The sequence below is a fragment of the Phyllostomus hastatus genome, unplaced genomic scaffold (assembly GCF_019186645.2).
Source record: "Phyllostomus hastatus isolate PE091 unplaced genomic scaffold, TTU_PhHast_1.1 phas_scaffold_182, whole genome shotgun sequence".
In the NCBI taxonomy this organism is placed as follows: Eukaryota; Metazoa; Chordata; class Mammalia; order Chiroptera; family Phyllostomidae; genus Phyllostomus; species Phyllostomus hastatus.
Window position 1 is genome coordinate 9,503,690 of NW_025334013.1, and position 27,967 is coordinate 9,531,656.

The 27,967-nt window shown below is 54.0% G+C and overlaps 1 protein-coding gene across 1 annotated transcript; it reads right to left on the reverse strand.

The window, feature by feature from the left end:
* Positions 1 to 454: 454 nt before the first annotated feature.
* SPATA21 (spermatogenesis associated 21) lies at positions 455 to 27,858 on the reverse strand. The gene is made up of 10 exons (XM_045858759.1): positions 27,754 to 27,858; positions 22,450 to 22,601; positions 20,567 to 20,786; positions 11,129 to 11,586; positions 10,639 to 10,727; positions 8,550 to 8,687; positions 6,325 to 6,396; positions 6,093 to 6,210; positions 1,495 to 1,670; positions 455 to 667 (listed from the first exon to the last, which is right to left on the reverse strand). The coding sequence occupies exons 1-10, from the start codon at positions 27,856 to 27,858 to the stop codon at positions 489 to 491; spliced, it is 1,707 nt and encodes a 568-aa protein (XP_045714715.1). The 3' UTR covers positions 455 to 488.
* Between the last annotated feature and the right edge of the window lie 109 nt (positions 27,859 to 27,967).

Genomic DNA, 27,967 nt, shown 5'->3' on the forward strand with positions numbered 1-27,967 from the left:
ACCCCGTGTGCCCAAGGGGAGAGGCGGCCTTCCCTGGGAAGTGATGAAGCTGGTCGGGCCCAGGGGCCTGGTTCCGAGTCCAGTGTTCCCTTATCCCCAGAGAGCCGGGAGGGGAATACTGCCGGGGGGCTTCCCTTTACTCAGATGCCACGTCTGTTTCCTGCTGCTCCTAACATGGACCCAGACTTGGGACAGGACTTGAGTGTTAAACCCCTTAATGAGAAGGCAGGTAGGGCCAGCCCGAGAGAAAGACAGCATGTGCCACTGAGTCCTGGGCACGGGAAGGCAGACGTAAGTACCCTGACTTCTGAACCGTCTGCTTGGTGCACCGGCCTTCAGCAAAGGTTCATCTTTCCCCTTCTTTTTGCTCTGTAGCAACAGTCTCCTGGGCATCATTTCTTGGAAGGGTGGATTCTCAGGTTAGGCCAAGGGCCTAGAAAGGAAAGAGGTGGGTGGGCCCAGGCTGGGGCCCTCTAGTCTCCAGGCACCTACCTGCTTCCTCGAGATCCTGGCTGGATTAGGAGGCTATGGATGTCGGAGCCCAGGCCGATGGGGTTGCACTGGTCCAGCACGTAGTGGCTGCCCTGCTTCCTGCCAACCATCTTGTCCAGCCTCGGGCAGAGTGGGACGCAGGGCACCTGGGCGTAGGGGCTCTGCAGGTTGGCAGCTGTTGACGGAGGAGAAGGCAGGAGAGGGGAATGCTTGAAAATACACCCAGCCTTGGGAGGCAGGCAGATCCTGGTGAAACCCCAGCTTTGCCACGTAACGAGCTGAGTGGGTTTGGGCACATCAGCTCTCCCAGCGTCTGCACAAGTTGGAGAGAGTGATGCCCACCTCCCAGTGGATGATGAGGATTAAAGGGAGAGTTCATGCAAAGCGCTCAGTCAGCTAAATGCTGAGCACAGGGTAAGGGCTAATAACCACTTAGAAAGATGTCTTTTGTGGTGGGTCCTGGCAGAGCTGGTGGGCACACTCCAGACTCTGGAAGGCTCCTAGCTCATCACTCGGCCCGCAGCGGGAGTCTAATAAATAGTAACGGCTGTTAACGACTGTTACGGGGAGGTTGCCTCGCCCAATGAAAAGAGCACAGGTTTTAGAGTTAGAGCTGGGTCTAAACTCCCTTTTTTAACCTGTGGAAGCTTGGGCAGGTTGCTTTGATTTACCCAGTTGATTTTTTGTAAAACGGTAAATATGGAATTGTGGGGATTCAATTCTAGCCCATCTGCGAAGGACCTAACTCAGAGAGCGACTCTGGTGGCTCCTGGTCCCTGGGACCAACCCGTGGTCAGGACTAAGGCACCGGGAAGAATCTGCTGAGGGCCTTTGCCGGGGGCCTGGAGGTGGGGTAGTGATGATCAGACCATGGACGGGTGCACACAGCCAGCCCTAGGGGGGAAACCATGTCTCTCAGCTCTCGGTTTGGCCGTGTGGGGGCCCACGGGGAGGGGCCAATACACAGGACAGCAGAGTCCCCACCTTGTCCAGGGCCCTCACCATAGTTCTGCTGCTTCAGGCGACTCAGGATCCTGAGGACCCTCCGTTCTGGGACTTCCAAGGTGTCTGCCAGCTGCGGGTTGTAGGGAAGCTTCTTCCGGGACCGCAGCCGGCCTATGGCTGATTCCATCTCGTGGGTCTTACCCGTGCCTTCCTTCAGCTTCTTCTGGTAATAGCTGGGGAGGCAGTGCCGCCCAGCTGAGCCTGGCCGAGTTTCAGTCCCCCTCCCCCTCCGTCCCTCTCCCCTCGGTTCTGTCTGGTCAGCTCTGGAGCAGGAGCAGACTCAGGAGTTGGGAGGCCTGGGTTTCAGTCCCAGCGCAGCCATTAACCTCCTGTGACATGGGCCAGTCACGGCTCCGCTTTGAGCCTCCGTCACAGTCCTCCCTCTGTGAATGGGGGGGTGGGGTGGAGGGAGAATGGTTCTCTCATCCCTGTCACTGCACGTCACTTGACCTGTCTGAGCTTTAGGGGTCCCCTGGATGAAATGGATCAAACAGTCCACACATTACAGGGTTAAAGAACAAGGCCAGTTGTCGTCCTGCAAACCAAAAGTTCGCCGGTTCAATTCCCACTCGGCGCATGCCTGGGTTGCCGGCCAGATCCCCCACGGGGGGCATGTAAGAGGCAACAGGTCGGTGTTTCTCTCCCTCTCCTCTCTCTCAAAATAAATAAATAAAATAAAGAACAAAAACAAGGTCTATCAAGCACTCAGCATTGTGTGGCCCAAGGAAAGAGCTTGGTGAACGTTACCTTTTATTTCTGTCACCGATATTTTTATTGTACTTAGATGTGCAAGTGCCGTATAAGTCAGCTGTGCAGTTAACTCCTGCTGGTCTTCCTGATTTCGGCGTGAGGGCTGTCCCCTCCAGAAAGTTCTGGCTCCTTCTGCAGAGCAGCTTGACTCCCAGGGCGGGGCCCCAGTAGCCTGTACTTACCGCATTTGTAACCCACAGCTCATTTTATTCCAACACACCGCCACCTGCCTTTTCTCCACGAGACTGCACACCATTCATTCATTCATTCATTCATTCCACAAATGTTGTGGAGTGTTGACTGCGTGCCGGCCACCCGTCTAAGTACTTGGGGAAGAGCGGTGCAGGGCACGTACTCATTTAGGGTCTCTCATTACAGTCCCTCGGCCCCACCTCTCACTCTAGCCACGCGTGCAAGGGCTCCCCCCAGCTTTGCTCAGTCACCACCTGCCATGGTCTTGTCTCCGGCCGGAGCCCCTTGTTTCCTGTCCCCGAGCGGCTCTGACCCACGTGCCACCCGGAGGTGCAGGGGAATGAAACACCTTGTGGGGGGCCACCTTTGGGCAAAGGAGCCAGCGGCCGAAGTATACAGGCTTCTCTCTCTCCCCCTGATGGAGTGCTGAGCCCGTCATAGTCTCCCAAGTTCCACTCCCAGTCCCAAGTGGGAGTGGTTGACCCACTAGCACCTCCTCGTATTGGCGCCTCCTCCTCTGCTGTTCACGCCCCTTCCCCACTCCTGTTCCCGGGAGTTACTTTCTAAATCAACTACCGAGCCAGACCGTGAACAAATAAGTAAAACACGGCACCACGGCAGTAGTGACGGATGCTTTCGGGGAAAGTCAGAGCTGGGTAGGGGGAGTGACGAGGGGCCATTTTGGATCTTGGGGGTGGTGGCATTGGAGCAGAATGGGAGGGGGGAGCAAGCCAAATGGAGACCTGGAGGGAGCGGCAGGTGAAAAGGCGGGAGGTTATGTGAGAGCTCGGCGCCCTCTAGGAATCGCCAGGAGGCGTGGGGGGGGGGGGGAGTGGGGACATGCGGGCAGCAGGATGGCAGGGCCGGCCAGCCCAGGGCTTTGTAGGCAGCGGTGTTGGGAAACCATTAGGGCTTTAGCTGATGGTTCTGCAAGGGCCTCTGTCTATCCCTGGGGCCTGGAACTTTGGGGTTTAATGGGCTTCACACACAAACTAGAAAATGAATACTATGGCCTTCACATGGAGATTGGATCCAAACCCCCATGTAAAACTGGAATCTGAAGAGGTAGTGCACTGCATGAAAAATGGACGAGAAAATAGCCCTGGCTGGTGTGGCTCAGTGGACTGAGTGCCAGACTGCGAACCAAAGGGTTGCCGGTTCAATTCCCAGTCAGGACACATGCCTGGGTTGTGGGCCAGGTCCCGAGTAGGGGGCACGTTAGCGGCAACCACACATTGATGTTTCTCTCTCCCTCTCTCCCTCCCTTCTCCCTAAAAATAAATCAATAAAATCTTAAAAAAAAAATAACTCCACTGCACAGGGGCCAGGAGGACATGAGCCGTGTGAGCACAACTCTCACACTCGCAGTTTTAAAGGGAATTGTGCTTTTCACCTCCTCTCTTCCCCCGCCCTGTGGGCTTGACTTCAGGTGCGTGGCTGGTAACTTAGCTTAGGGTTGACCTAGGGAACGGTGAGCTGGAAAGGAACTGGGTGCTTGGGGGGACCTTGTCTCCTGCCTGCTTCCTCCAGGCTGTCGATCCAGGAGAGGAATAAACTATCTTGCTTGAATATTGGGGTGATGCCTTCACTAAGACACTGAGAAGTCTATGCCCAGCCAACCTATTTAATATGTTTGGGGTAGAATAAACACTTTTTGCAGACTTAAACATTCCACCTCCCACACATCCTTTCTCAAGAAGCTACTACAGATCACGTGTTCTTCCAGAACGAGGGCATAAACCAAAAAAGAAAAGGAAGATACACGTACCGAGCTCGGGTCTAACTCGGGAGAGAGAGACAGAGGTGAAGGAAGATACAGGGAGATCCCACAGGCAGTGTGACCGCCACGTAGGACAACCAGTCTCCATGGGATCACTAATGGCTTCAACGACAGAAATTTCAAGGGCTGGCAGTCCTGTGCCTGTTGTTGAATTACTCCTGCCTTTAAAAAAAAATCCTCACCTGAGGATATGTTTATTGGTTTTAGAGAGAGAGAAAGGGAGGGAGAGGGAGGGAGGGAGGGAGGGAGGGAGAGAGAGAGAGAGAAACATCAATGTGAGAGAGAAACGTCAATGTGAGAGGGAAACGTCATTTGGTTGCAGGGCCCTATGGGTACCATGACCGGGGACTGAACCTGTGACCTAGGAGTGTCCCAGACTCAAAGCCTCAACTTTCTGGTGTACGGGACAATGCTGTTGAAAGAGCCTGTAGGATCAATCACTTTTTGCTACGCTTACACCGTCAAGCCAAGTTTAATGAGACTAGACTTATTTTTACAAACAAATTAGTCTCTGATTAGCTTTGATAAAAATGGGGGTGATTGTAGAGAAAAATAGTCTGTGTTTCAATAAAAACTCGAACGCACCTTTGTGGGTTGTTGAACGGTGCCAAGTTCACTGAGTTCTTTGTCCCCTTTATAAACGGACTTCTGCCATTTCGTGCATTTTGTCGGTAAGTAGCATTTCCAGTTTTTCTCCCACCCTCCAGACCTGGCGTCTCTAAAATCTAGCCTGCCCTGAAAACTAAAGCTGAAGGAGTAATACAAATTTCCCCCCACAAAATCATGACGGACCATGCATACACAACCTCCGTGCCTGCAACCATATGGGCCATTCCTCAAGTTCACTGGAACATCCATCCGGTCACTCAGTGCCGCCACCAAAGACATTTAAACTGCAAGCCGGGAAATTGATCAGAGGGCCACCGCCTGTCCTCACCCCACCATCTGAAGATGCTTTCAGCCCCAGGTGTAAGCGTCGTCTTCTTGACCCACTGTCCTCCGGACTCAGAAACTGAGCTTACAGTCTGTACTCATCTTTAACTTGTTTCGCTTTTGTCTCGAAGAAATGGCCCTCATGAAATGCTTGATTGCTCACACCACATGCAGGCCTCACTCCCGTGGCGGGGCCCCTCCGCGCACCTGCTCCAGCACCTCTGCAAGGGAGCCACGAGTCTGGACCGGCCCGCCCCCAGGACTAATGAGAGGCTGGCCCGGTGAAATACGGGACGGCGTGCTCAGATGTGCCCTTTTCCGCTCGTTCCAATCTATGTTTTCCTCCCCCTCTTACAGAGCCCTCGGCTCAAATTTCTCTCCACAGCCACCAGCTAAGCTTTTAATATGTGAAACTTCTAGGGAAGTTTTCGGGCGGGGGAGTGGGGGGACAAAGGAGTTCAGGACAGGCCACCCCAAAATAGGCTACTTTGGTGTATTGGTTATTTTGAGTGAAAGGCACTTGAAAAACAGCAGATGCAAAAAGGACACCCTGATGTTCCTTTTTCCGAAAGCTAGACAAAACATTCCCACATGAGAGGTGCCCACCCTGTGCCAGGAGAAAAAAACATTCTTTTTTTTTTTTAAATGCACACTTGAGGATACGCTTATAGACTTTAGTGGGCGGGGGGGAATATCAATGTGAGAGAGACAGAGAGAAAGATGTGCCCCATCCAGGGTTCAAACCCGCAACCTAGGCATGTGCCCTGACCGGGGATCGAACTTGCAAACTTTAGGTGTAGGGAGGACACTCCAACCAACGGAGCCACCCAGCCAGGGCACTTAAGTCAGTCTTGTTTGGGTTTCTTTCACTGGCCACTCACTGTCAAAAGTGCCGTTTGTGTGTCCCACCCCGCCCCCTCCGACAGCCAGCCCCACTCACTTGGTGATCTCCTCTAAGGCTGCCTCGGGTAAGGCCAGCATCTCCACCAGCAGGGACAGGATCTCGAAGAGCAGAGTGTGGGGATTCGGGGGAGCCACGTCCGTCGAGGCGTTCTGTTCTGGGGACATGGGATGGTGGCTGCCATCACCATTTGCGAGCCCCGGGTGCTCCCCACCCGCCTCCACCCGGTCCCTCCCCCGGCTCGGACGGCCCTGGGTTCATCCCTGCTCACCCACGGAGCAGAAGAAGCGCTTGGTGTCCGTCATTACGGCCAAGAAGTCTTTGAAGCCCACGTGACCATCTCCTGTGGAGGCCAGAAGAACACGGGGTGGCCAGGGGCCTTCCCGAGCGGGTTCAGGCATTGCAACCCAGGCATGATTGTTAATGTTTACTCGTGGGGTTTGATGATAAAAGTAGCTCGTATGCAATGCAGCAAGCATGGCGCACGCAGGAAAGTAGAAGGCAAAAATGAACCTTCCCTGGGTTAGAAGCTCCCAGAACGTGAGTCCTTCGAGGCAGCAGTCTGGGTTCACAGCCCAGGCCCACCACTTACTCTTCGTGTGACCTTGGTACGCCTCTTACTGCCACTAAGCCTTAGTTTTCCCATCTATAGGGGGAGGACGAACATCATAGCTACCTCACGAGAGAGAAAATGAGGCACAGTACTTAGAACACGGCCATGCATCTAGTACGTGCTCACTCAATAGTAACTGTTGTTATTAGTACTGTGTGCTCGTGACCGCGTGAGAATACATGCGCATACATAAGGCTCCCGCCTGGGCCTGCAGGGCCCTGCTAGACCTGCCTGTCACCTGTCTCCAGCCTCACCTGGTGCCGAGTTCCTCCAGCACTTCCTGCTCGCCCACCAGGGACCACGTTCTTCCCTGTTCAGACCCTCTGCACCGTGCCGCTTCCTCTTCCTAGCATTTGCTGTCACCCTCCAGCTCCCTCCAACTCCTTCCCCTGGACCACCCCTTCCTCGGGGAAGTCAGAGCGGCCCAGGTTGCTCCCCCATCAGACACTCTCATACAACCCCTGAACTTCACCCGCACACTCAGCAGCTCTGGAATTTCGTGGAGGTTCTGGGGAGGTGGCGGGAACTGGGCCCGTTTTGTTCTGCGCTGTGTCCTCCGGGCCTAAGGCAGGCAGGTCTTAGCCACTGTTCTCTGAACTGCCTGATGAATGAATCACCTCTAACCCTCCAAACCAGCGTCTAGGGGGCATCAGTACTCTTATCCCCACGTCACAGATGAGGCCTGAAGCTGAGGCCTGAAGCCTAGAGAAAAGAAGCTTCTTGCTAGGGTCTTGTAGCGGCAGAGCTGGGGTCAACGCTTGGCTTGTGTGTGAAGACTCCCACTCGTGCAGGGAGCAGCGGGGAGCAGCGATCAGGGTCCCAGGCCCTCCACAGGCCCGCTGCTCCCCACGCCCTGTGCCCTCTTCCCCGAATCTAGGTCATTGCTTCCACCAGGAATGCCCCCTTTTCTCTCTCGTCTCCTTGCCTAACTGCTGCTTAACCTCTCACGATTTGACTCAGGCATCCCCTCTCCTAGGAAGCCTTCCTCCCTGACCCCTGGCTCCACGCCACCTTAAGTGCTGCTTCCTTTGGGGACTCTTTCTTCTGCATCAGTGTCTGTGTGAGCACCTCAAGAGCAGGCTGTGTAGGTCTCATGTGTCTCTTTACTCTCAGCACCCACCTCCGGGCTGTGCGCACAGGGGGCATTTACTATCTAGCGGCTGAACGATACTAGCAGCTAATGTCTTCTGGATGCATTCCGCGCACCAGGTGTTTGGCTCAAAAATGCTTTGCCTGGGTTATCTCATCAAATGTTTTCAGCAGCACAGTGCAGTGAATACTGTCACCAGCTCTGTTGTACAGGTGGGGAAACTGAGGCTTGGTGAACTTCAGTGACTTGCCCAAGGTCACACGGTTGGTAAAATTAGTGACCAAGTCACAGGGGAATGTCCAGTGAAGCACACCCGGAGGGCTGGAAGGAAGGGGTCTCAGAGATCACGTGCATCTTGGGGCCAGCAGGTCAGTCTTGGCCATCTGGAGTCCCCAGACCCTGGCACGGAGTGGGGGCTCAGAAGGTATTAACTTTTAGGGCCAGGGCAAGCTGCATAATTTGTAGGGTCCAGTGCAAAAGGAAAATGCAGACAACATTATCAAAAATCCCTATCCCTGACTGGTGTAGCTTAGTGGGTTGGGCATTGGTCACCGGTTCGATTCCTGGTCGGGGCACATATCTGGGTTGTGGGTGAGGTCCCAGGTTGGGGGTGTGTGAGAGGCACCTGATCGATGTTTCTTTTCCCCCTGCCTTCCCTTCTCTCTAAAAATAAGAAAGTAAAATCTTTTAGAAAGAATTTCTACTCCCCCACAGCAGGGCATTCAACCAAGGGCGGGGCCCCTTACACTCAGAGCCCCATGCAACCTGACCGCCGCGGCCCCGCCCCGCTCACCGTCCACGTCGGCGCTCATCAGGGCCTCCTCCACCTGGGCCGGCGTCAGGGAGATGCCCACGAGGAGCAGGACGCTCTCCAGGCTGCGTGCGTCCACCTCGCCGTGGCCACTGAAGATCTCGAAGTAGCTGTGGAAGGCTGGGGCGGGCAGTGGGGTTACAGGACGTGGGGACATTTCTCGTTTCTACCGTTCGTCTCATCCCCTCCAGCCACCCTCTTGCCCAGTGTCCTCTACTGGCACACGGCTGGGTGGAGGGACAAAGGAACAGAAGAGTGAAAGTGGAGGGGTGTGGTCCCACTGCCTTACTCCACGCTCTATTCAAAGTCAGACCAAGGGCCCAGCCGGCGTGGCAAAAGCCAAGCTACTGAGCAACCTCCAGGCTGCACCAGGGGCGCCCTCTCTGCGCCTGGCCCTGCGCTAAGCTCTTTATTGCCACCTTCCCATTCAACTCTCACAAACAGCCTTGTGAGAGCGGGGTGCTTGTTTCTTTTGTAAAGCTGGGGAAACTGAGGCTCAAAGAGGTTAAGTCGCCCACAAGACAGGTTTTTCTGACTCTCAATCTGCACCCTTGACTTCGGTGTTCTGTAGTCCCTTGTCTGCACGAACAGGGCTCCTAGGGTAGCTTCCGTTGCCTGGACCAGACAGGGCAGAGGACCCGGAGGGTGCCGAGAAAGTAACAAAGTACTGTGTACTTTGTTCTTTTTGTACTTTTTGTACCAGCCGTAGGGCCGGCTGGTACAAAAGCCTCGTCCTGGTCACGGCATGTGTAGTGCCTGGTTTCTCAGCCCACAGCAAGGTGCGGGTTAGCATCCGCAGACCTGGTGAGAAGACCGGCTCAGGACTGCGGTCATGGGCTGAACCGTGTCCCCCCGAAATTCCTATGTTGAAGCCTTAACCCCCGGGACCTTAGAATGTGACTATGTTTGAAGAGGGGGGTCTTCAGAGGTGATTAAGTTAAAGTGAGGCCACGAGGGTGGCGCTTAATCCGATCTAATTGGTGTCCTTGTAAGAAGAGGACATTTGGGTGCACAGAGACACCAGGAATGTGCTCACGCACAGGGCAGACCACGTGGGGACACGGGGGAAGGCGGCCATCTGCGAACCGAGGAGAGAGGCCACAGGAGGAACCACACCTGCCAACGCCTTGACCGTAGGCTTCCAGCCTCCAGAACTGAGAGGAAATGAATCTTAAGCCACCCAGTTTGCGGCACTCTGTTAGGGCGGCCCAAGTAAACTAGTCCAGTTGCCATGGGTGAGGCCCTGCCCTTCTCTGAGCCTCGACTTTCTCATCTGGAAGATGGACATAGCCGTGCACCCTCCAGGAGCGGCTGTATGAACTCAGTGCCTGGCCTGTAACAGACCCTGTAAGCCTGCAAAAGTCAAGGGTGGGGTCATAAGGAGCCAGAGCGTGCGCTCAGAACAGGCAGCAGAAAGGGCCACAGTGGCCAAGAGGGTCCCAGATTCTGGGGAGGAGTGAAGGGCGGAGGAGGATGCACACCCGCTCTTCCAGGGCCAGGGCCAGGGCCAGGTGTGGCCAGGCTGGCAGTGTGCTCAGAGGGCCAATCAGGCGACCTCTGGAGCCCACGGGCAGCAGCGATCAGGCAGGCGGAGAGCGTTCCAGGGCCCAGCCCCAGGGATGGTGGAGAGCAAAACGCACAGCACCTCGCCCAGGGTGGGTGTTCGGAACGTGTACATTTTCAGGTGTGGGTAGGATGGGGTGGGCCGTGGGCCCTGCCTCTCACCCAGGCTGCTTCTAAAGAGGACCAGTAGAGTGGGCCCGGGTGGGGAGAGGCCAGACACCTCCGAAACTCTGGCAGGCTTGCTTTGATCGCTCAGTGTGGTGGCCGTGGAGCCGGGAAGCATACTGGGCCCCAAACCAGAGGACCCTGCTCGAGGCCTTGCCCCCCACTCTCCTACCCTGCACTGCCCCCTAGCCAGATAACCCCCTGGGTCCACTCGCAGGGCTGGGTAGGGGCACAGGGCAGCAGTATGATCTGAACCTACCCTCACCCCAGGTCTAAGAACCCCGAAGCACTGAGGGTTGCCCCTGCCCCTGTGAGAGCCTGCCCCGGCCAGGCCCGCGCCCACCTTCCTCCTGCTTCAGGGTGAGGTGCTCCTCCACCAGCTCCTCCCAGTTCTGAGGCAGCTGCAGCGGGCTGCCCTCCTCCAGCTCCTGCCTGCAGAGGACAGGGCCGGGCTGGGGGGCCGCGTCCGGCTGCCAGCCCCTGCCTACGGCCGCCCCCCAAAGCAACAGGAGGGCGAGGGGGAGGGAAGCCGGGGCAGAGGAGGTCATGGGCAGGACCCAGGGGGAGGCTTTGAGAGGTCAGGAGGGGCTGAGTGACCCAGGGGAGGGGCAAGAAAAGAGGCGAGGGAGACCAGATGTGAGACTCGAGGGGCGATAGGAAGAGAAAAGGGGTCCGGAGACCTAGATATGGGGACACGGCACTGGTGGAGAGGACACAGAAGCGAGGAGAAATGGAGAGTGGGACACACAAAAGGAAACAGGAGCAGTGGCAGGGATGAGAGTCTGGGGGTCAGAGGCTCTGGCCCTGGGCACCCCTGTTGGGGCGGCTCCTACCGTGCCTTGGCGTGGCTCAGGCTCCTCTCGCCGCCCTGGTGCAGGAGTGCTGCCTTTCTCCAGCCCGCCTCTGGGGCGGGCGCCGGCAGGACCGTGCCAGGTGCAGAGGCTGGGGCCGGGGCTCCCACGGGGGCAGGGGCCGGCCCGGGGGCTGGTGGCCGAGCCCAGGAAAGGGGTGCCGTGGGGGCCGAGGCCGGGGTCTGAGGCAGCGTCAGAGGCAGGCTTGAGGCTGAGGTGGACACCGGGGTCAGGGTCCTGGGAGACTTCCGGCTTGGCAGGGCTCGAGCCTTGGGGGCCCTTCGCTGCGTGGCCTCCTCCTCCTCCACCTCCAGCAAGCACCTCATGAAGCTCTGCCAGCTGCTGCTCCCCTGGTTCTGCACACCCGTGGTCGCCGTGGGCTCCTGAGGCTGCGTCTGGGCGCAGTCCAGCTCCTTCCTCTCACCAATGTCCCTCGCCTCCTGGGGACAGAACAGAGGGAGAGAATTGGGGAGGCCTCCAGCGGCCCAACTGTCCCACAAAGTTTCTCTGTGCCCCCACTGTCCGGGGCATCCTCACACTGCCCCTTCCTCTCTGGGGCCCTGGAGGATGCCCCCAAATCTCACAGGCACCCCACCAGGGGCTCCCTTGCACTTGACCTGGGCTCTGCCGCCTCCCGGCTCTCTGAGCTGTGGTCCCACCACTCATTCATTCCCCTCGCTGCAATCAACACGGCCTGCGGTTGTCTGGCCAGAGGGGTAAGCTTCCTGAGGGCCTGGACCTCATCCGCTTCTTTCATCCTTGTCTACCCAGCACCCCGCATATGGTGGGCACTCAGTAAATCCCCACTCACTGGTTCAGCAATCCACCCGCCCGCTGCACCCTCCCATCACAGGGATGGCCGTGGTCGTCAGGCCACGCCCTGCAGGCTCTAGCCTGGCCTTTTCTCTCAGAGATGCTGCTCTGAGTCTCACACATACACCCCCTTTCTTCCTCCAGCATCAGCTCTGCTTCCCCACCAGACTGCTCCCACGAGCATGCAAGCATCCATGTTATCTTCCTTCTTTAAAAGATAAAATACTCTGCCCTGGCTGGTGTAGCTCAGTCGATTAAGCATGGGCTGCGAACCAAGGGGTTGCCAGTTCAATTCCCAGTCAGGCCACGTGCCTGGGTTGCAGGCCAGGTCCCCAGTGGGGGCCACATGAGAGGCAGCTACACACTGATGTTTCTTTAACTCTCTCCCTCCCTTTCCCTCTAAAAATAAATAAAATCTTTAATAAAATTAAAATTAAAATTAAAATAAAAAAATAAAAATAAATAAAATAAATAAAATAAAATAAATTTAAAAATAAAATAAAATAAAATAAAATAAATAAAATAAAATGAAGGCAAAACAGTCTTCTGATGCTACAAACCCCTCCAGCTACTATCCTGGTTCTCTGTTTTCTTTAGAGCAAAATTTCTTGAAGGCCCCGGCTGTCCTCCATCTCCAGTCAGCTTCCGCCCACCACTCCCCAGAGCTGTTCTCACAGGGCCACGCTCAGGTCTCTGCCCTCCTCAGCGTGCACCCCTCAGCAACGGTGGCCACAGATGACCGCCTGTCCTTCTGCAGGTGCTTTCTCCTCTAGACTTTCACTCTCGCTGGCCGCTCCTCCCCGCCCTCATCTGCTCTTCCTCGTTCTTCCATTTCTGAGTGCTGTGGGTGGCGGGCAGCGCGCCGGGGATTTGGCCTCGGGCTCCTTCCTGCGCTAAGCTCACTCTCTCCTAGAGGTTATCTCCTAGAGGTTGTTCTGACATGTGCACCTCCAGCCCTGACTCCAGGTGTTCTCCCTGGCATTTCTCCCAGAGTCTAGAACAGGACTGAAGCAGAACTTTAGGTTCCTCCCGCTGCTCCTTCCCCAGCGCCACCGCCTCGGTTGAGGACACGGCCTGCTGCTCGGGGGCCCAGACCCAGAGGCCTTTGTGATTCCTCTTTCTCTTCCTCTTCCTCTCCCACCGCACAGCCCACCGGTGAGTCCTGCTGCCACACCCCCCATCCCTGCTGCTGCCCCCTGGTCAGGTCATACCACCATCTCCCGTCCAGTGGGCCCCCACCCAAGTTCATTATCCACCCCACTGCTACATCAGTTTCCAGATTACATCACTTCATCTCATTCCCTTGCCTAAAACTCTTCAACGGCTTAGTGTAGAGTTAGAATTCACTCCACACCCTCACCCTGGACTTCAAGGCCCTGGGTGGCCTGTCCCCGGCCATGCCTCTAACCTCCTCTCCCGTCCTCTCCTACCCGGGCTTCATTGCCCCACTCCAGCCTTCTTGCTGGACTTGGTCGTGACAAGCTCGTGTCCATCAGGGCCTTGCCACCGCTGCTGGTTCTGCCCAAATGTTCTCCAAGATTCGTGCACAGCTTGGACCCTTCTGTCATTTGAGACTTAACTCAAATATTACCTTCTGGACTGCGGAGCAATCCGTCAGAGGATCTATCGTCTCCCTCTAAGACCTTCCCCTCGTCCAGCCTGACTGGCGCCACTGCCGTCCACAGAGAAACTAGGTATCGGTTCACCTGTTAGCCGTCTCCCCCAACTAGATCGTAAGCTCCATTCAGCATTAAGTCCCCGATGTCAGGACTGGTGCACTGTCTTCAATACATTTGTGTTAACCAACGACCCCGATTATGTCCTTTTTCTTGGTGACCTGTGAGGAGCCAGCTCACATGAACAGAGCACGTAGCGCAGACGAGCTGAGAATTCTGCAGCCCAGAGGGAGACTCTGCTTCCCCGCCGCTAGTCCCCTTTGACTGTTTTCCTGAATTGAGGGCAAATGCTCAGCTTCTGTCAGGCTTCAAACCAGTATCACAAGCAGTTCTGGAAACTCCTACTCCGCGGTGGTGGGGGAGGTCCCAGGCAGGGACCCCAGGTGGCAGCCGTGAGCCCAGTCTGCCATCACCTGGCCAAAGTCCAGGGCCTGTGGCCCCGACTCAGATCCAGATTCTGAGCCCCAGGAGGGTAGGGGTCCGTCTCAGAGCCTCCCCGATTATTCCAGGACCCCGCACTGAGCTTGGCTCCTTGCAGTCGCTCAGCTCCAGGGAAGGATGATGCCAAGGCCTCCACATCTTTCCTCGTTGCTTTCAACACTTGCACATCTGGCTCCTCCCCCTTCCCTCCCTGAGCCCCTCCCACCTGGCATCACATGTTTTGCACCAGCTGCTGAACTGACCTCTGGGTAGCTCTTCTGCCAGTGCCCTGCTACTCCTGGGCCTGCAGTGGCTCCCTGCGACCTTCAGACTCGTCTTCTATCCACCCATACAACTCGTACTTACAGTCAGTGACTCGGGGGGATGGGGTGTGGGCCAAGGGAGGTGTTTGTATTTGGTGTCTAATGTTGTAGATACTAAACCCATGTTTGGATGCTGTTGGGACTGATCCTGTAGAGATGGAGAGACTGACCACAAGGGAGAGAGGGGTTAGAGGCTGGGGTCTCACGAATAAGTGGGGGGGACTAGCAGTTGATGGGGGCAGGGACCCATCTTCATGGCCTCTGTTGTAACCAGGTGAAGGCAGGGGTGGTGGAGCTGGGGGTGGGGAGATGCGGTGGTTCTTCTCATCTGATGCTTCTCGCTTTTCGATGGCACATGAGGCCAGATCATCAGCCCAGAGGTATGGCATTGGAGAGTGGTGTTGTGAAATGACATCCTGGAACCCAGGGGGGGAGTGGCATGGCCAGGGAACAGCACAGGATTGCCAGGAGCTCCTGACACGAGTGGTTATTGCTTGAGAGTGAAATCCATCAACAAGACAGGATTTTTCTCCAAGCACGTTGAACTGCTCACACGTGGACGGAGGGTGAGCGGGTGGCTGGGTTTAGCCAGGGTTGGCGGTGGCCAGTGAATACAGCAGAAAGAGGCAGGGGCAGATGATGACTTTGCGGTCACAGGCTGCCCTGTCAAGTCGAAGTACTAGGAGGCGGCAGAGCTGGTGGAGGTTGGTGGGGCACGCGCTGGAAGGGGGTTGGGTGCCTCCCAGATGTTCAGGGAAGCTTTGGGTTGTGTCCTGTGATCCAGAGCAAATGTGTGGAAAGAAATCTATGCTGATGTGGAAAAAGCCATGATACGACCTGGGATGAACCCAAGGTCTCGAAAGTGTAAGAGTATTGTTAGCCCTGGCTGGCATAGCTCAGTGGATTGAGTGCGGGCTGCAAACCAAAGTGTCGCAGGTTCGATTCCCAGTCAGGGTACATGCCTGGGTTGCAGGCCATGACCCCCAGCAACCACACATTGATGTTTCTCTCTCTCTCTTTCTCCCTTCCTTCCCTCTCTAAAAATAAATAAATAAAAATCTTAAAAAAAAAAAAAGAGTATTGTTGACCCCTACCCAAAAGGCACGCACACACGCACACACGCATGCATATATGCTAACATACATGAACATGCATGCACAGACATGTGCACACTCACACAAAAACACAGGAATACACCCCTTCCCCAGTTTGACTCCAAATACTGCCCCATTCCTGCCTCTGCCCCCCTCCTCCTCTGGATCCCCTCACTCGTCCCCATCCCCACGCTGGCTCTACTTACTGGTGGAGGAGCAGGCCCCAGCATTGGCGTGGGCTCTACAGCCTTGACCCTAAACAAGGGAGAAACCCTCCGTGGGGGAGGGGCTCGGCTCAGGGCTTGCCCCTTGCCCCTTGCACCCACCTCCTTTCAGTCCCCTGGACGCTCAGGCCCACCCACCCCAGCCTCGGGGTCCTGGCCTTTGACTCTCAGAGGGGTTTCTCACTCCTTCACATCCCCACATGGGGACATGCCTACAGAACCAAGAATTCTGGTGTTAGAGCTCTTGTATGGATGGGGCCATTCAGACCCAGAGAGACTTGACTTGCCCAAGGTCCTACATCAGGTCAGAAGCAGCCAGGACAAGAATTCACTTCGTCTGTAACCTAGCAGAAGAGCGCTCCAGCTGGGGTCAGGGAGTGGGGGAGGGGGTGGCACCCGAGGATGGCTTACCAGTCTTTGGGTGTGTCGGGTCCCGGCATGGATGGCAGGAAGGAGTTGTCAGTCTTCTCCTCTGGAGTGGCTGAGGCCGTGAGGGGCATCGATTCCTGGGAACTGTCTTTGTCTCCTTGTGGGCCAGGCTCTGGCAGGGGCCCCTGTGGCCTAATGTGTGGGGTGCCTGCCTGCTTGGGGGGCTTGTCTTCCAGTTGCTGTCCACAGCTGTCCAAGGTGCAAGAAGGCTCTGTTGGCCACACTGTATCTGACCCATCTACTGCCTGGTGACCTGGGGCGGGCTGACACTCCAGCTGCTGCTGAGGACAAGGACACCAAAAATGGGGAGCCCCGTGCTGGCTCCCAGGTGAACTTCCACACTCATCTGGAGACCAGTTATCACAGGCCGAGTCTGCCCTGACACTGCAAGCAGCCCCTGATGGAGCCCTCCCAGCACACCCAGAAGGCAGTACAAGTCAGATGCCCCACTTTGAGGGAGCAGGAAGGTGAGGCCCCAAGAAGGCATGCACGGCCGACCCCAAGTCATGATCCCTGCTTCTCTGCAGAGGGAGAATGAGAGCCTAGAGCAAGTGAGGCGACCCTCTGGAAATGGGGTTCCCTAAGGGATGTCTCAAAGGATAAGCATCCTTCATGGAACACCCTAAAAAGGAGATTTTTACACCAACTGACTTCAAGACTTACTGGAAAGCTATTGTAATGAAGACAGCATGGTGTTGAAAACACAATTTAGGCTGCTACCTCAATCTGTGCCTCCCGGGCTGCTTCTTCTTGCTCAAATAAATGCCTTTTATAGATATTTTTAAAAAGGCAGTGTGGGGTTGGAATAAGGATAGGTAAATACATGAATGGAACAAAATAGAGAGTCCAGAAAGAGGCTCACACTAATGTGGTCAACTGGTTTTGGACAGGGGTGAAAATTCAGCAGAGAGGACTTCCAGTCAAGATGGCCGCGTAGGCAGACATGGCTCGCCTCTTTGCATGACCATGTCAAAATTACAACTAAAATACAGAACCACCATCACTCGGGAATGTCAGAAATTGAGCTGAATGGAAGTCTGACAACTATGAAATCAAGTTGAGTAGAAGTCTGACAACTACAGGATTAAAAAAACCACATCCACCCAGACCGGTGACAGGGGTGCAGACATGGAACGGGCTGGTCCCACACCCACATGGATAAAAGTTTGGGAGGGATAGCTCGAGAGCAAGGAGTCCCAGACCCACACCAGGACCCCTAGCCCAGGGTTTCCAGTACCAGGAAAATAAGCCCCACAACTTCTGGCTGCAAAAGCCAGCAGGAATGGAGTTGGCAGAAGAAATTTCTGGAGCCCCATGCAGTTCCTGTTCAGGAACGCACGCATGGACTCACCTACGCAGACTCACTCCCTCTGAGCTCTAGCACCAGAGTAGCAGCTTGAAAGGCACCAGTGGTGTACAGGGAGAAACTGGGGTGTCTGGCATCAGGGTGAGCGTTTGCTAAACCCTCCCCCCAGAGAGCTGACGAGCTGGTGCCATATCTGAGACTCCAGCAACCTGGCTACCACTGTTTGACCTGCCTCAGAGATCCCCCAGAAGCTCTGCCCCACTCAATTTATATGCCCACCCAAGCTGCTTTTCCAAACAGAATGTCTGGTCTTGGCTCCTAAATCCTATCAAACAAGCAGCAGCTGTCTTCAGTGAGCCCTGGCAGCAGCCAGATTAGATTCACAGCTTGGCTTCACCTGGGAATCTCCAAGCCCAGCACGAGTAGCAGCCATCTCAGAATGCCTTAAGGTTCAAAAAAGGTGCCTCGGGCAAAACACAGGTGGAGCTGATCTTGGCCTGCACCACCTGGGAAACCCCGGGGCCAGTGCACCCGGTGGACAGCTAAAGACCGCATAGGAGAACCATCACCCTGCGCCTGCCCAGCTGATCCTCCATGGAGGGCAGAGGTTGGTGGTCAGTGGTCACAGCCAATCCTTGCAGCTGACTGGCCTGGGTAAATCCCTCCCATTGACCTGCCAACAGCAACCAAGGCTCAGCAGCAACTGCAGGGTGTACTCAGCCCACACAATGGGTACACATCGAATACCCAGCTTGGGTGATAGGGGAGGCTGTGCCACTGAACCCTACAGGACACCTACTACTAGGACAAAAGTCACTTTCTCAGGCCCTCTTTCCTGGAGCTGGCTGGACCCCATAAAGCATGACTGACCCTAATTGTTTTATGGGCCTTTTCCCTCAGGACTAGAAAATTCCTGGAAGCTCCCTGAAGGCGCGGAGGCTCCTGGAACTCACAAAACAGGACCTAGCAGGCCACAGCGACCTGAGACTCGGACCCTGCCAAAGATAACACTGAAACAAGTTACAGCCCAACGGAAACATCCTGCTCTACAACCGCCCCTCACCCCACAGAAGCCCAAAGCCCCAACCCCTCCCGACTGGTGCACGTCTCCGCACCAGCCCTCTCCCTCCCGTAGGAAAGCAAAACTTTTACTCTCTGCACTTTCTTCTCTTTGTGAATTCTTTCACAGCCCTCATCACTGACCCCCCTAACACCTACTACATGAGGCCACACTACCAAGACACGGGTCAGAGCAGCTCTACCTAATACATAGAAACAGACACAGGGAGGCTGCCAAAATGAGGAGACAAAGAAACATGGCCCAGATGAAAGAGCAGAACAAAACTCCAGAAAGCAAGCTAAAGGAAATGGAGATAAGCAACCTGTCAAGATGCAGAGTTCAAACCACCGGTCATAAAGATGCTCAAGGAACCTAGTGAGGACCTCGGCAGCATAAAAAAAAGACCCAGGCAGAAATGAAGGGTTCACTACTTGAAATGAAGTGCAATTTAAAGGAAAACAACTGCAGAGCGGATGCCGCTGAGGAGCTAATCAATGATTGGGAACACAAGGAGCAGAAAACAACCAACCAAAACAAGAAGAAAGGGGTAAAGAGGTGAGGGGATTGAGTACAAACAGGCAGTGGCAGAATAGCCATGAGACGTGAATGACAGTATAGGACAGGTAGTGGCCAAAGACCTTACTTGCATGCCATGTGGACATGAACAAGAGGAGGGGGATTGACGGAAGGAATGGGGGTGCTGGGTAGAGGGGAGCAAAGAGGAAAAACTCAGGACAAGTATAATAGCATAATCAATAAAATATCCTTCGAAAATGAATAAATAAAAATTAATAAAATAACGGGCAAGGTATTTCAATAGACATTTTTCTAAGGACGATATACAAATGGCCTATAAACACACGAAAAGATGCTCATCATCATTAGTCACTAGGGAAATACAAATGAAGACCACAGTAAGGTCCCACGATACCCCTATTAGAATGCTTTGAATTAAAGGGACGAACCGTACCAACTTGGGGAGGAGGGTGTGGGGCGGCTGGAATTCTCACGCATTGCCGATGGGGGTGTAGAATGGTACAACTGCTTTGGAATGGAGTTTGGCAGTTTCTTAATAAGATAAACATGCACATACCACGTGATCTATCCCACTCCTACGCATTTATTTGCCTAAGAGAAATGCGAGCACGCAGCCAGGTGGACGTGAGAGTTGTATGGGCAATAGCCTGAAAGTGGAGCCGACCCAATGTCCATCCACAGGTGCGGGGATGAAAACATTGGGATACATCCATACAGGGGAATGTTACTCTGCAACAAAAAGTGTTGATCCACACAGCGACACAGAGAAATCTCCAAACAGGCGCACTGAGCGAAAGGAGCCACACAACAAGAATGCACGCTGCACGCTTCCGTTTGTGCAAAACTCTAGGAAATACAAATGGATCTGTAGCGACAGAACGCTGGTCAGTGGTTACCTGGAAACGGCAGGCGGGGGGGTGGGGGCGGGGAATGACAGAGCAGCACGGGGAAGCTTTCAGGGGTGAGGATAGGGTTCTTTTCCTGATGGTTTTGTGGGTATACATACATATGTCCAGAATATCAAATTGTACACCTGAAGTATGTGCAAGTGCATGTCCATTATACTTCACTGACGCTGTTTAAAATCACAAAATCTTTAAAATACGTAGAAAGGTATTTTGAAATCAAGTTAAGTCTGGAAAAGGCACCATACTGTAACCATCTCCTGCCAGTCCCACAGGGCTAAGACACAGCCTCTAGGACATCCTGGCATAAGGAAACCAGTTTGAGCTTTGTTAAACCCAGCATGTGCCCATTTTAATTGTATGCAGACACCCCCCACCCCTACCACGCCTCCCTGCTCCCTGCCTCCAGCACCCATTGACGTACCACAGGGCCACTCGGGAGACAGGTCAAAGGCTTGCTGTGGGCAATCAAGACCACCCAGAATTATGTCAGTAACCCACACAGGGTGCATGCGCGCCATCTCCAGGCACAGAGAGGAGCAGACACAATGCGCCAGAATGGGGACAGGGGTCCTTAACCTCCCTGTGGGTCCGTCACTCCATGCCTTCCTGCCCAATTGTCTCAGACGTTACCTGGCACCTCTTGGGGGCCTGGCCCTCCATGGTCCCTGGGTTCTGCTGTCTCCCCTGCAGGTCCTCGGGCTCCTTCGCTGACCCCGGCCGCTGAAGCCTTTCAGGTGCTGCAGGGACCCTGGAAGGCAGCGCCCCCAGCTCATTTTCTGGCTTGGTCCGATCCTGGCCTACTTGCAGTTCCTTGGGCTCTTCCTGGGGGACCCAAGATGACAGCTTCTTCCTGGGAGAACAGACGAGGGGACCCTCAGCTCCAGGACTGGGGAGCTGTTTTATGTTCTCATATGTCTCTGTAGTTACCAGTGCACCAGTACAGAGCTAGGTACACCACAGGTGCATACTTAATGCCTGGGAGAATGAAGGAATGACATGAATCTCCTAAATCGTAAGCACTTTGATATCAATGTTTAGAGGAGTTAGGATTTAATAGTCTTATTATTTATTATTTTTTAGAAACATCAGCCCTGGCTGGCATAGCTCAGTGGATTGAGCGCAGGCTGCGAACCAAAGTGTTGCAGGTTCGATTCCCAGTCAAGGTACATGCCTGGGTTGCAGGCCATGACCCCCAGCAACTGCACATTGATGTTTCTCTCTCTCGCTATCTCCCTCCCTTCCCTCTCTAAAAATAAATAAATTAAATTTTAAAAAAAAGAAACATCAGAGAGAACTGGAGGTCAGAGAGGCTGAGAGACTTGAGCCCAGGGGTCACAAAGCTGAAGTCAACAGCTTAGGGTTTGCATCTGTGAATCCGTGTGGATGGATGTCACTTCTATACCCTGGACTAGTACCTCCAGGCTTCTCCCTATGGATACACATGCATATTTGCAATGAGGATCTATTTAATAATTATCTTCAAGTAACTGCATAATTTTCCATGGTTTTGAAGCTGTATTGCATCTAGTTTTGCAGTTTTTTCATTGAACATTATTCCCATCATATTAACATCACATGAACATTCCCATGCCAAGAATCTTTCGTAAGCATGCTTTTTAATGACAGCATAAAACCCCATATTTTATAGATAATCATAAATCACTAAACTGTTCCTCTGCTGTGGGCATCGTGGGCACACAGGTTCTGATTTTTAGGGTGTAAAATAATGTGACGGTGAAATTGTTTCTGCATAAAACTTTGCCTGAATCTCCAGTGATTTCCTCAGGGCACGTTTCTAGAAATGGACGAATGGAAAGACAGTTTTAAGTCAGTTTGAACAAATGCCAAGCTGTTTAAAGCAGACGTGTTGACATGGGCTTCATCTCCACCAGCACAGTATGCAGTACCTGTGTCAGGGAACTTGAACCTGGCTTTGACTGTGTCCCCCAACTTTTCATGTAGAAGAGACTGTGTAGAGGTTTCTGGTTATAATGAAACTTAAACAATAAGCTAATTAGGCTTTACTATCCCTGTTTCCCAAATCCTTTACCTTGCCTTTCTCTGGCTCTTGCTTGATTTTCTCTTTTTAAATTTCTCACTACAGAGAAGTTTAATATGCATCTATATCTATATAGAGAAAATATTCAGAAACTAGTAACAATAATTCCAGGTAAACGTAGGTTTCCATGTCTCTCAGCCTCTTTTGTTCATTTTCCTATTAGTTCAGTGAATACATATTTATTGAGCATCTACTATACTCCAGGCACGGCCCCAGGCGTGAGGAATTTGAGGCTCAACAAGACACAGCAGAAGCCTGTGGTCCAGCGGGAGCTCAGACAAAGGCCAACACAAAGAATGGTGTAGTGAGATTTGTGCGATGAACAAGAAGTTCGGGTGCTGTGACTGGGAGGGTCCACCTTGGGCTGGAAGTACTCCCTCCTCTCTCCCCCAGCTCCAGGTAGGTCACAGGGGGTTCTCTCCCGGATCTGCTCTCTGAGAAGCCCCTAGCTCACCCTGGGTCTACCAGATGACTCTGCTCTGGGGTCCTGAGCTCCAGAAGCCCCTCTTCTGATGCTTCTCTGTGTCCAGGCCTCTCCTCTGGCCTTTCGGAGGCTGATGGGGGCTCCTTCCCACTGTCCATCCCTGCAGCATCTGGAAACACGACCTGGAACGAAAATGCTCTTGGTGCCGGCTCAAGGGCTGGCTGTGAGTATCCACTCTGGAGGGATACCCCCCACTCCCTGGACATCATCCCCACCTCAGGGGCAGAGAGATTCCATGCCTAACTGGGGACTTTGTTGGAGAGAGGCGGGGAGAGAGAGGCTGGGGTGCAGTGCCAGCCCAGCTTGTCGGTCAACACTCACGGCTCTGATGTAGTCCTGGGGTCCAGAGTAGTACCTGAGCCAAGGGTATCCCACCAAGCACTGCTTGACAGAGCACCCTGGGGGACTTAAAGACCCCCAGGAGGTCTGAGAAAGACTTCCACAACTTCTGCTACTATTTCAGAGCTCAGGCTGGGAAACTGGGTTGTCATGCCCACCTTGGTGTATCACTCCATAGCCGGGTGACTTTGAGCCAGTGACTTAGAGCCAGCAAAATCCAGACAACCTGGCTCAATGCCCTGGCCAGTGTGGCTCAGTGGATTGAGTGCTGGCCTTCGAACCAAAGGGTCACCAGTTCGATTCCCAGTCAAGGCACAAGCCTGGGTTGCGGGCCAGGTCCCAGTAGGGGGCACGCAGGAGGCAACCACACATTGATGTTTCTCTCCCTTTCTTCCTCCCTCCCTTCCCTTTTCTCTAAAAATAAATAAATAAAATCTTTAAAAAACAAATTTAAAAAAAGATTCTGGTGTGGCTAACAGTAAGGGCACCTACCACGGGGCAGGGCCTATGCCGGTGCCTCAGAGATTTCACCCAGTCAGTCCTCACCGTGACACACGTGAACGCTGAGGCTCAGAGTGGGTGCAGTGACATGTCTACTGTCCCACAGCTGGTTGAACAGCGAGGCCAGGCCCCCGTGACTACGCTGTTGAAAAAACCTGTCCTGCAGGACTTCTGAGCCCTTAATATACTAGCATGCATTATAGATGAAAACTCCATGTTCTTTGGGGGGGGTAAGGAACAGGGGCTGGGCACGTCTGTCTGTGGGGGACTCTAAGGTCTCCGATGGCAATATGTAGTTCGCCAAAGCACCCCCGCCCTGCCCTGGACACATTCCTTTCTAAAGCTTGTCTCAGTGTCTCTCTCCTGCCCCTCCCACCTAACTTCGGACTCTGCTGCACCGCCAGCGCCTACACAAACATTCTGCCTTCATCTGCACAGACCCCTGCAGTCCTAACGCCACAGCCCCCAGCCTCTGAGCCTGCCTCCCACCCCGGCTCTCCAACACCCCCTCACCTCATCCTTCAAGCTCCTACGGAACTTTCCCAAGCTTCCGACCACCTCAGCCCTCTCTTTAGCCTCTGAATTCTCTTGAGGCAACATCAGCACCATTTCCAGGGGCGCGCCAGGGACCTCCTTTCACTGTTTCTAGGGGTAAGTCCTACCTCTCAGTGGGAGCGTGTGACCTTGAAGCTCCCGCTGGGGATTCGTCCACTCGAAAGCACTGCAGGCCAGCCAGCATCCATGGGGGAACCTTCGACTTGCCGGTCGCGTTTGCAAACGGTATTCTCCTAACCACCCTGTGAGGTCAGCGGGTCCGGCCCTGTTTTAAAGAAAGCAGAGGCTCGGCGTAGCCCACTGTCGCGTCCAGTGCCCCACGGCTGGCCTGCGGAGGACCTGGATGCAGACCCAGGCTTGCGTGACTCCCAAGACTGCCTATCTCACCACGTTATCTTGCCCCAAAAGCAGCTCAGGCCCGTGCGATCAACAATTGTTTCACGGACACGTGGCCATGCTAGACGGCGCCAGGCCTCGGGGATACACGAGGTGTTCTGGCGGCTCGCACGTTTTACAGGGCCACGGGGGGGAGGGGCTCCTAACAGCTGCTGACCGAAATCCCCCTCCCTCCTCCTTTCCTCTCAACCCTGTCTGCCCTGCTGTCCTTCCTGTAATTAGGTTTGCGCTCCCACAGTGCAAACAAGCCCTCTGCTCCCAGGAGACCCCTTGCCCCACGTGGCGGCTCCAGTATCCCAAGGGCCTAGGCTCTCACTTCGCACGAAGAAGTCAGCATTGTGACCGAGTCCCTCTCTCTTTCCTTGGAGCTCCTCTCTCCTCCCTTCCTCTCTCCCATGAGGGCTCCTTAAGCGTTCACACCAGGGGGAGATGACCCATCTGGGGGAACCCCCCCCACCAGACCCCTCAAACACGCCCCCCATTGTTCACCCTCTCCACCTCAGAAAGCGCAGTCTCAGCCTCAGAATGCTCGGGACCCAATATTCCACAAGCTGAAGTTTTAAGTGGGAGGAGGCTCCAGAGTTGCGGGGGAGCCCTCACCCCCATTGTCAGCTTGCAAACTGAGAATCTAGACCAGGAGGGGAAGCCCGAGAGAGACCGTGGCAGGAAGGCGTGGACTCTGAGGACAGAACTGAGGGGGGTGGGTGGCAAACACAGGCTGTGCCCCGCCCTTTTCTGGCCCTAGGTGCCCGTTTTATTCCACAGCTCTAAGGAGATTTACTTCACATACCATCCAACTCACTCGCTGAAAACGTACAGTTCAATGGCGCTTCGTATACTCACAAGACCCTGCGATCCTCACCCTTGGAAGGTTTTTGTCACTCCACAAAGAAAGCCTGCACCCCTCAGCCATCACCTCTGCCCTTGCACCCCGCCCCCAGCCCCAGGCAGCTACTGATCCGCTCTGTCTCTGTGGATCTGTGGCTTTGCCTGTTCTTATTCCAGACAGCGCCTATCCATGGAATCGTACAATATGTGATCCCTGGTTACTACTTCCGTCACAACACGATGCTTCCAAGGTCCATCTATGTTGTGGCATGTATATCAGTGCTTCGTTCCTTTTTATGGCCAACCCACCACGTTTTATATGGCCATTCATCGCTGATAGACATTTGGATAATGCTGCTAGGAACATTCACATACACATTTTTGTGTGGACGTGTTTTCGTTTCTCTTGGGTACATACCTAGAAGTGGAATTGTGGGGTCATACAGGAACTCTCTGTGTAACGTCTTGGTATTGAGTACCCTTTTATAAGTGTTTTCCCATCTGAGAAACGGGAGGGGGGCGGTTCTCTTAGAAATGTCTATGCTACTAGGAAAATACAACAGAGGAAGATGATAAGTGACCTATAATGTGTATGTCTGGAGGCCACCAAGGAAAGCTGCTCACATCAGCCCCCCACCTGGGCCCTGGACCTACCAGAAAACAGTGAGATTTGAACCCCCGCTCACCTCCTTACCCACGGGATTTGAGCCTATACTCCACCTGGAGGAGGGGATTTCCTGGGCTGTCACTGTTCAGCGAGCTCCATTACACATGAGGAAAGCAAAGCTTGCTCTGCCTACCTCACAGGGATTATTGTGTCAAGATGACCTCTTCCAGGCAGCCCTCCCTGCCTGCGCCCAGGCTGAGTGGGGTCTGACTTCTCTTGGCTGCCTCGGCCCCCTGGGAGTTTCCTCCATCATGGCACTTTTCACTCTGCGCTGCAAATGAACTTCCCTCTCTGTCTCCTCCGCTCTGTGAGCTCCAAGAAGGCAAAAGCAGGGTGGGCCTCGTCTCTGTGGCCCCAGCACCTGGCATCTGGTAGGTGCCCAAAGCCCGTCTTTGTTAGACTGAGCGGAACTGAAAGTGGTCTGAACATATTGTAAGACTTGGCTGCTGCCGGCCTGGAGGGATAATTCTCTTTGCAGCTCCTGAGAGGAAGGTTTCCTAGCTGTGGCAGCCACGTGACCAGGCCCAAAGCGGTCACCGTGGGCTACCTTCACGCTGCTTGGCTTCCAGAGCGGAAGTGACAGAGCGTGGTGCTGATGGTAGACATTGCCCTGAAGTTCAGCTCTCAAGTGCTGGATCTAGATGTTCTCACAGCTGGAAGTTTCTCTGACTCAGTGGTCCAGGTGCTTTACTCCTGGGACACCCTATTTTTCCCAGTGTTGTTTGGCACACACCAAGGAGTCAGGAAGCAGAAGAGATAACACCGTGGTCCATCCCCAAATTGCCACTTGGCTTTGGGATGCAGCCAACAGATTATACACATGCGCACACACCCATTCACTTGTTCATTCACTGAGCCCTTTCTCAGTGCCCGGCCCTGTGCTGCGGAATACAGGGGTCTGCAGGCGGCAGGGACAGGGTCCTGCATTTGAGAAGCTCACAGTCTAGTGGAATCGCAGACACACACAGGGCAATGGGAACGGGAGGGAATGAGATGGTCCATGTGGGAGTTGCCCCTTCCCTGCCCTCTCTAGCGCTCCCCCCCGCCCGCTTTCTCAGGGGAGTCTGTCTTTGCGGCTCCAGGATATTAGGAAAATGAGAGACAGGACCAACAAACTGGGAGGAAGAAATCTCGTTTCTTTGCTGTGGAGAATCAACGTAATGAGCCAAGTTGCAATTAGAAGTCAATTTATATAAAGAAGGGTTAATTTCACACCTTCCAGGGTGGCTATTATCAAAGAAAATGGAAAATAACAAGTATTGGTGAGGATGAGGGAAATTGAAACCGTTGTTTATTGCTGGTGAGAATGTAAAGTGGTACAGCTGCTGTGGAACACAGTTTGGAGGTGTCTCAAAAAGCTAAATATGGCATCATCATATGGCCCATTAAGAGGCATGAAATTCTGATACATGCTATGACATGGATGAACTTTGAAAACATACTAAGTGAAATAAGCCGGACATGAAGGACGCTGCAGGATTATATGAGGTATCTAGGACAGGCGGACTCACAGACTCATAGTGGAACGGAGGTGTGGCGGTGACCAGGGACTGGGCCCAGTGGGGCCTGTTTGTGTCTGGGATGTTATTGTTGGAGGACGCAGAGTTTGCGTTTGGGATGATGACAAGTTCTGGAAATTGATAGTAGTGATAGGCATACAATATTGCTGGTGTTACTTAGTTTCACTGAATTGTACACTTAAAAATGGTTAGAATGGTAACGTTTATGTTATATATATTTCACAATAGCAGTTTAATTTAAGAGGTTAGATCATTCCTGTAACAAAGAGCATATATGGAGTGAGTAGAATTGATAGAGAGGTCTGATAAAGATAACTCGGGTCACTGGGGAGAAGGAAGGAGGGTCCTGAGGAGGAGTTGGCGGAGGCCATTGTGGGCAGTCTAGGACGGGACTGGCTGAGAAGCTTAACGCCTCTGGAGCCAATGGAAATAACAAGGGAGAGCTCTCTGGTTCCTGAGCTGGCTCACTCTCAGGCTCCGGCTCCAGCGCTGGGGCTCACTCTCAGGCTCTTCTTCCTGGAGGATGCCTGGATGATCGTGCTGCAGCTGCCTGCATTTCCCAACAGACAGCATTTTTGTATGGGAAGGAACTCCAGACACAGTCTAGGTTCAGGCTGGCCTGGCAGAGAGTGGCACGTTTGTTCTTTGGGTGTTCTAGAGGGAACAGGCTCTGAGGCAGAAG

Coding starts and splice junctions, on each gene's coding strand:
- SPATA21 (XM_045858759.1), bottom strand. CDS start 27,858: ATGCTGTCTGTTGGGAAATGCAGGCAGCTGCAGCACGATCATCCAGGC. Junction 20,787..22,449: donor AGTCATCTGGTAGACCCAGG/GTGAGCTAGGGG, acceptor CTGTTCTCCCAG/GAAGAAGCTGTCATCTTGGG. Junction 1,671..6,092: donor GCCTTAGAGGAGATCACCAA/GTGAGTGGGGCT, acceptor CTGCCTCCCCAG/CTATTACCAGAAGAAGCTGA.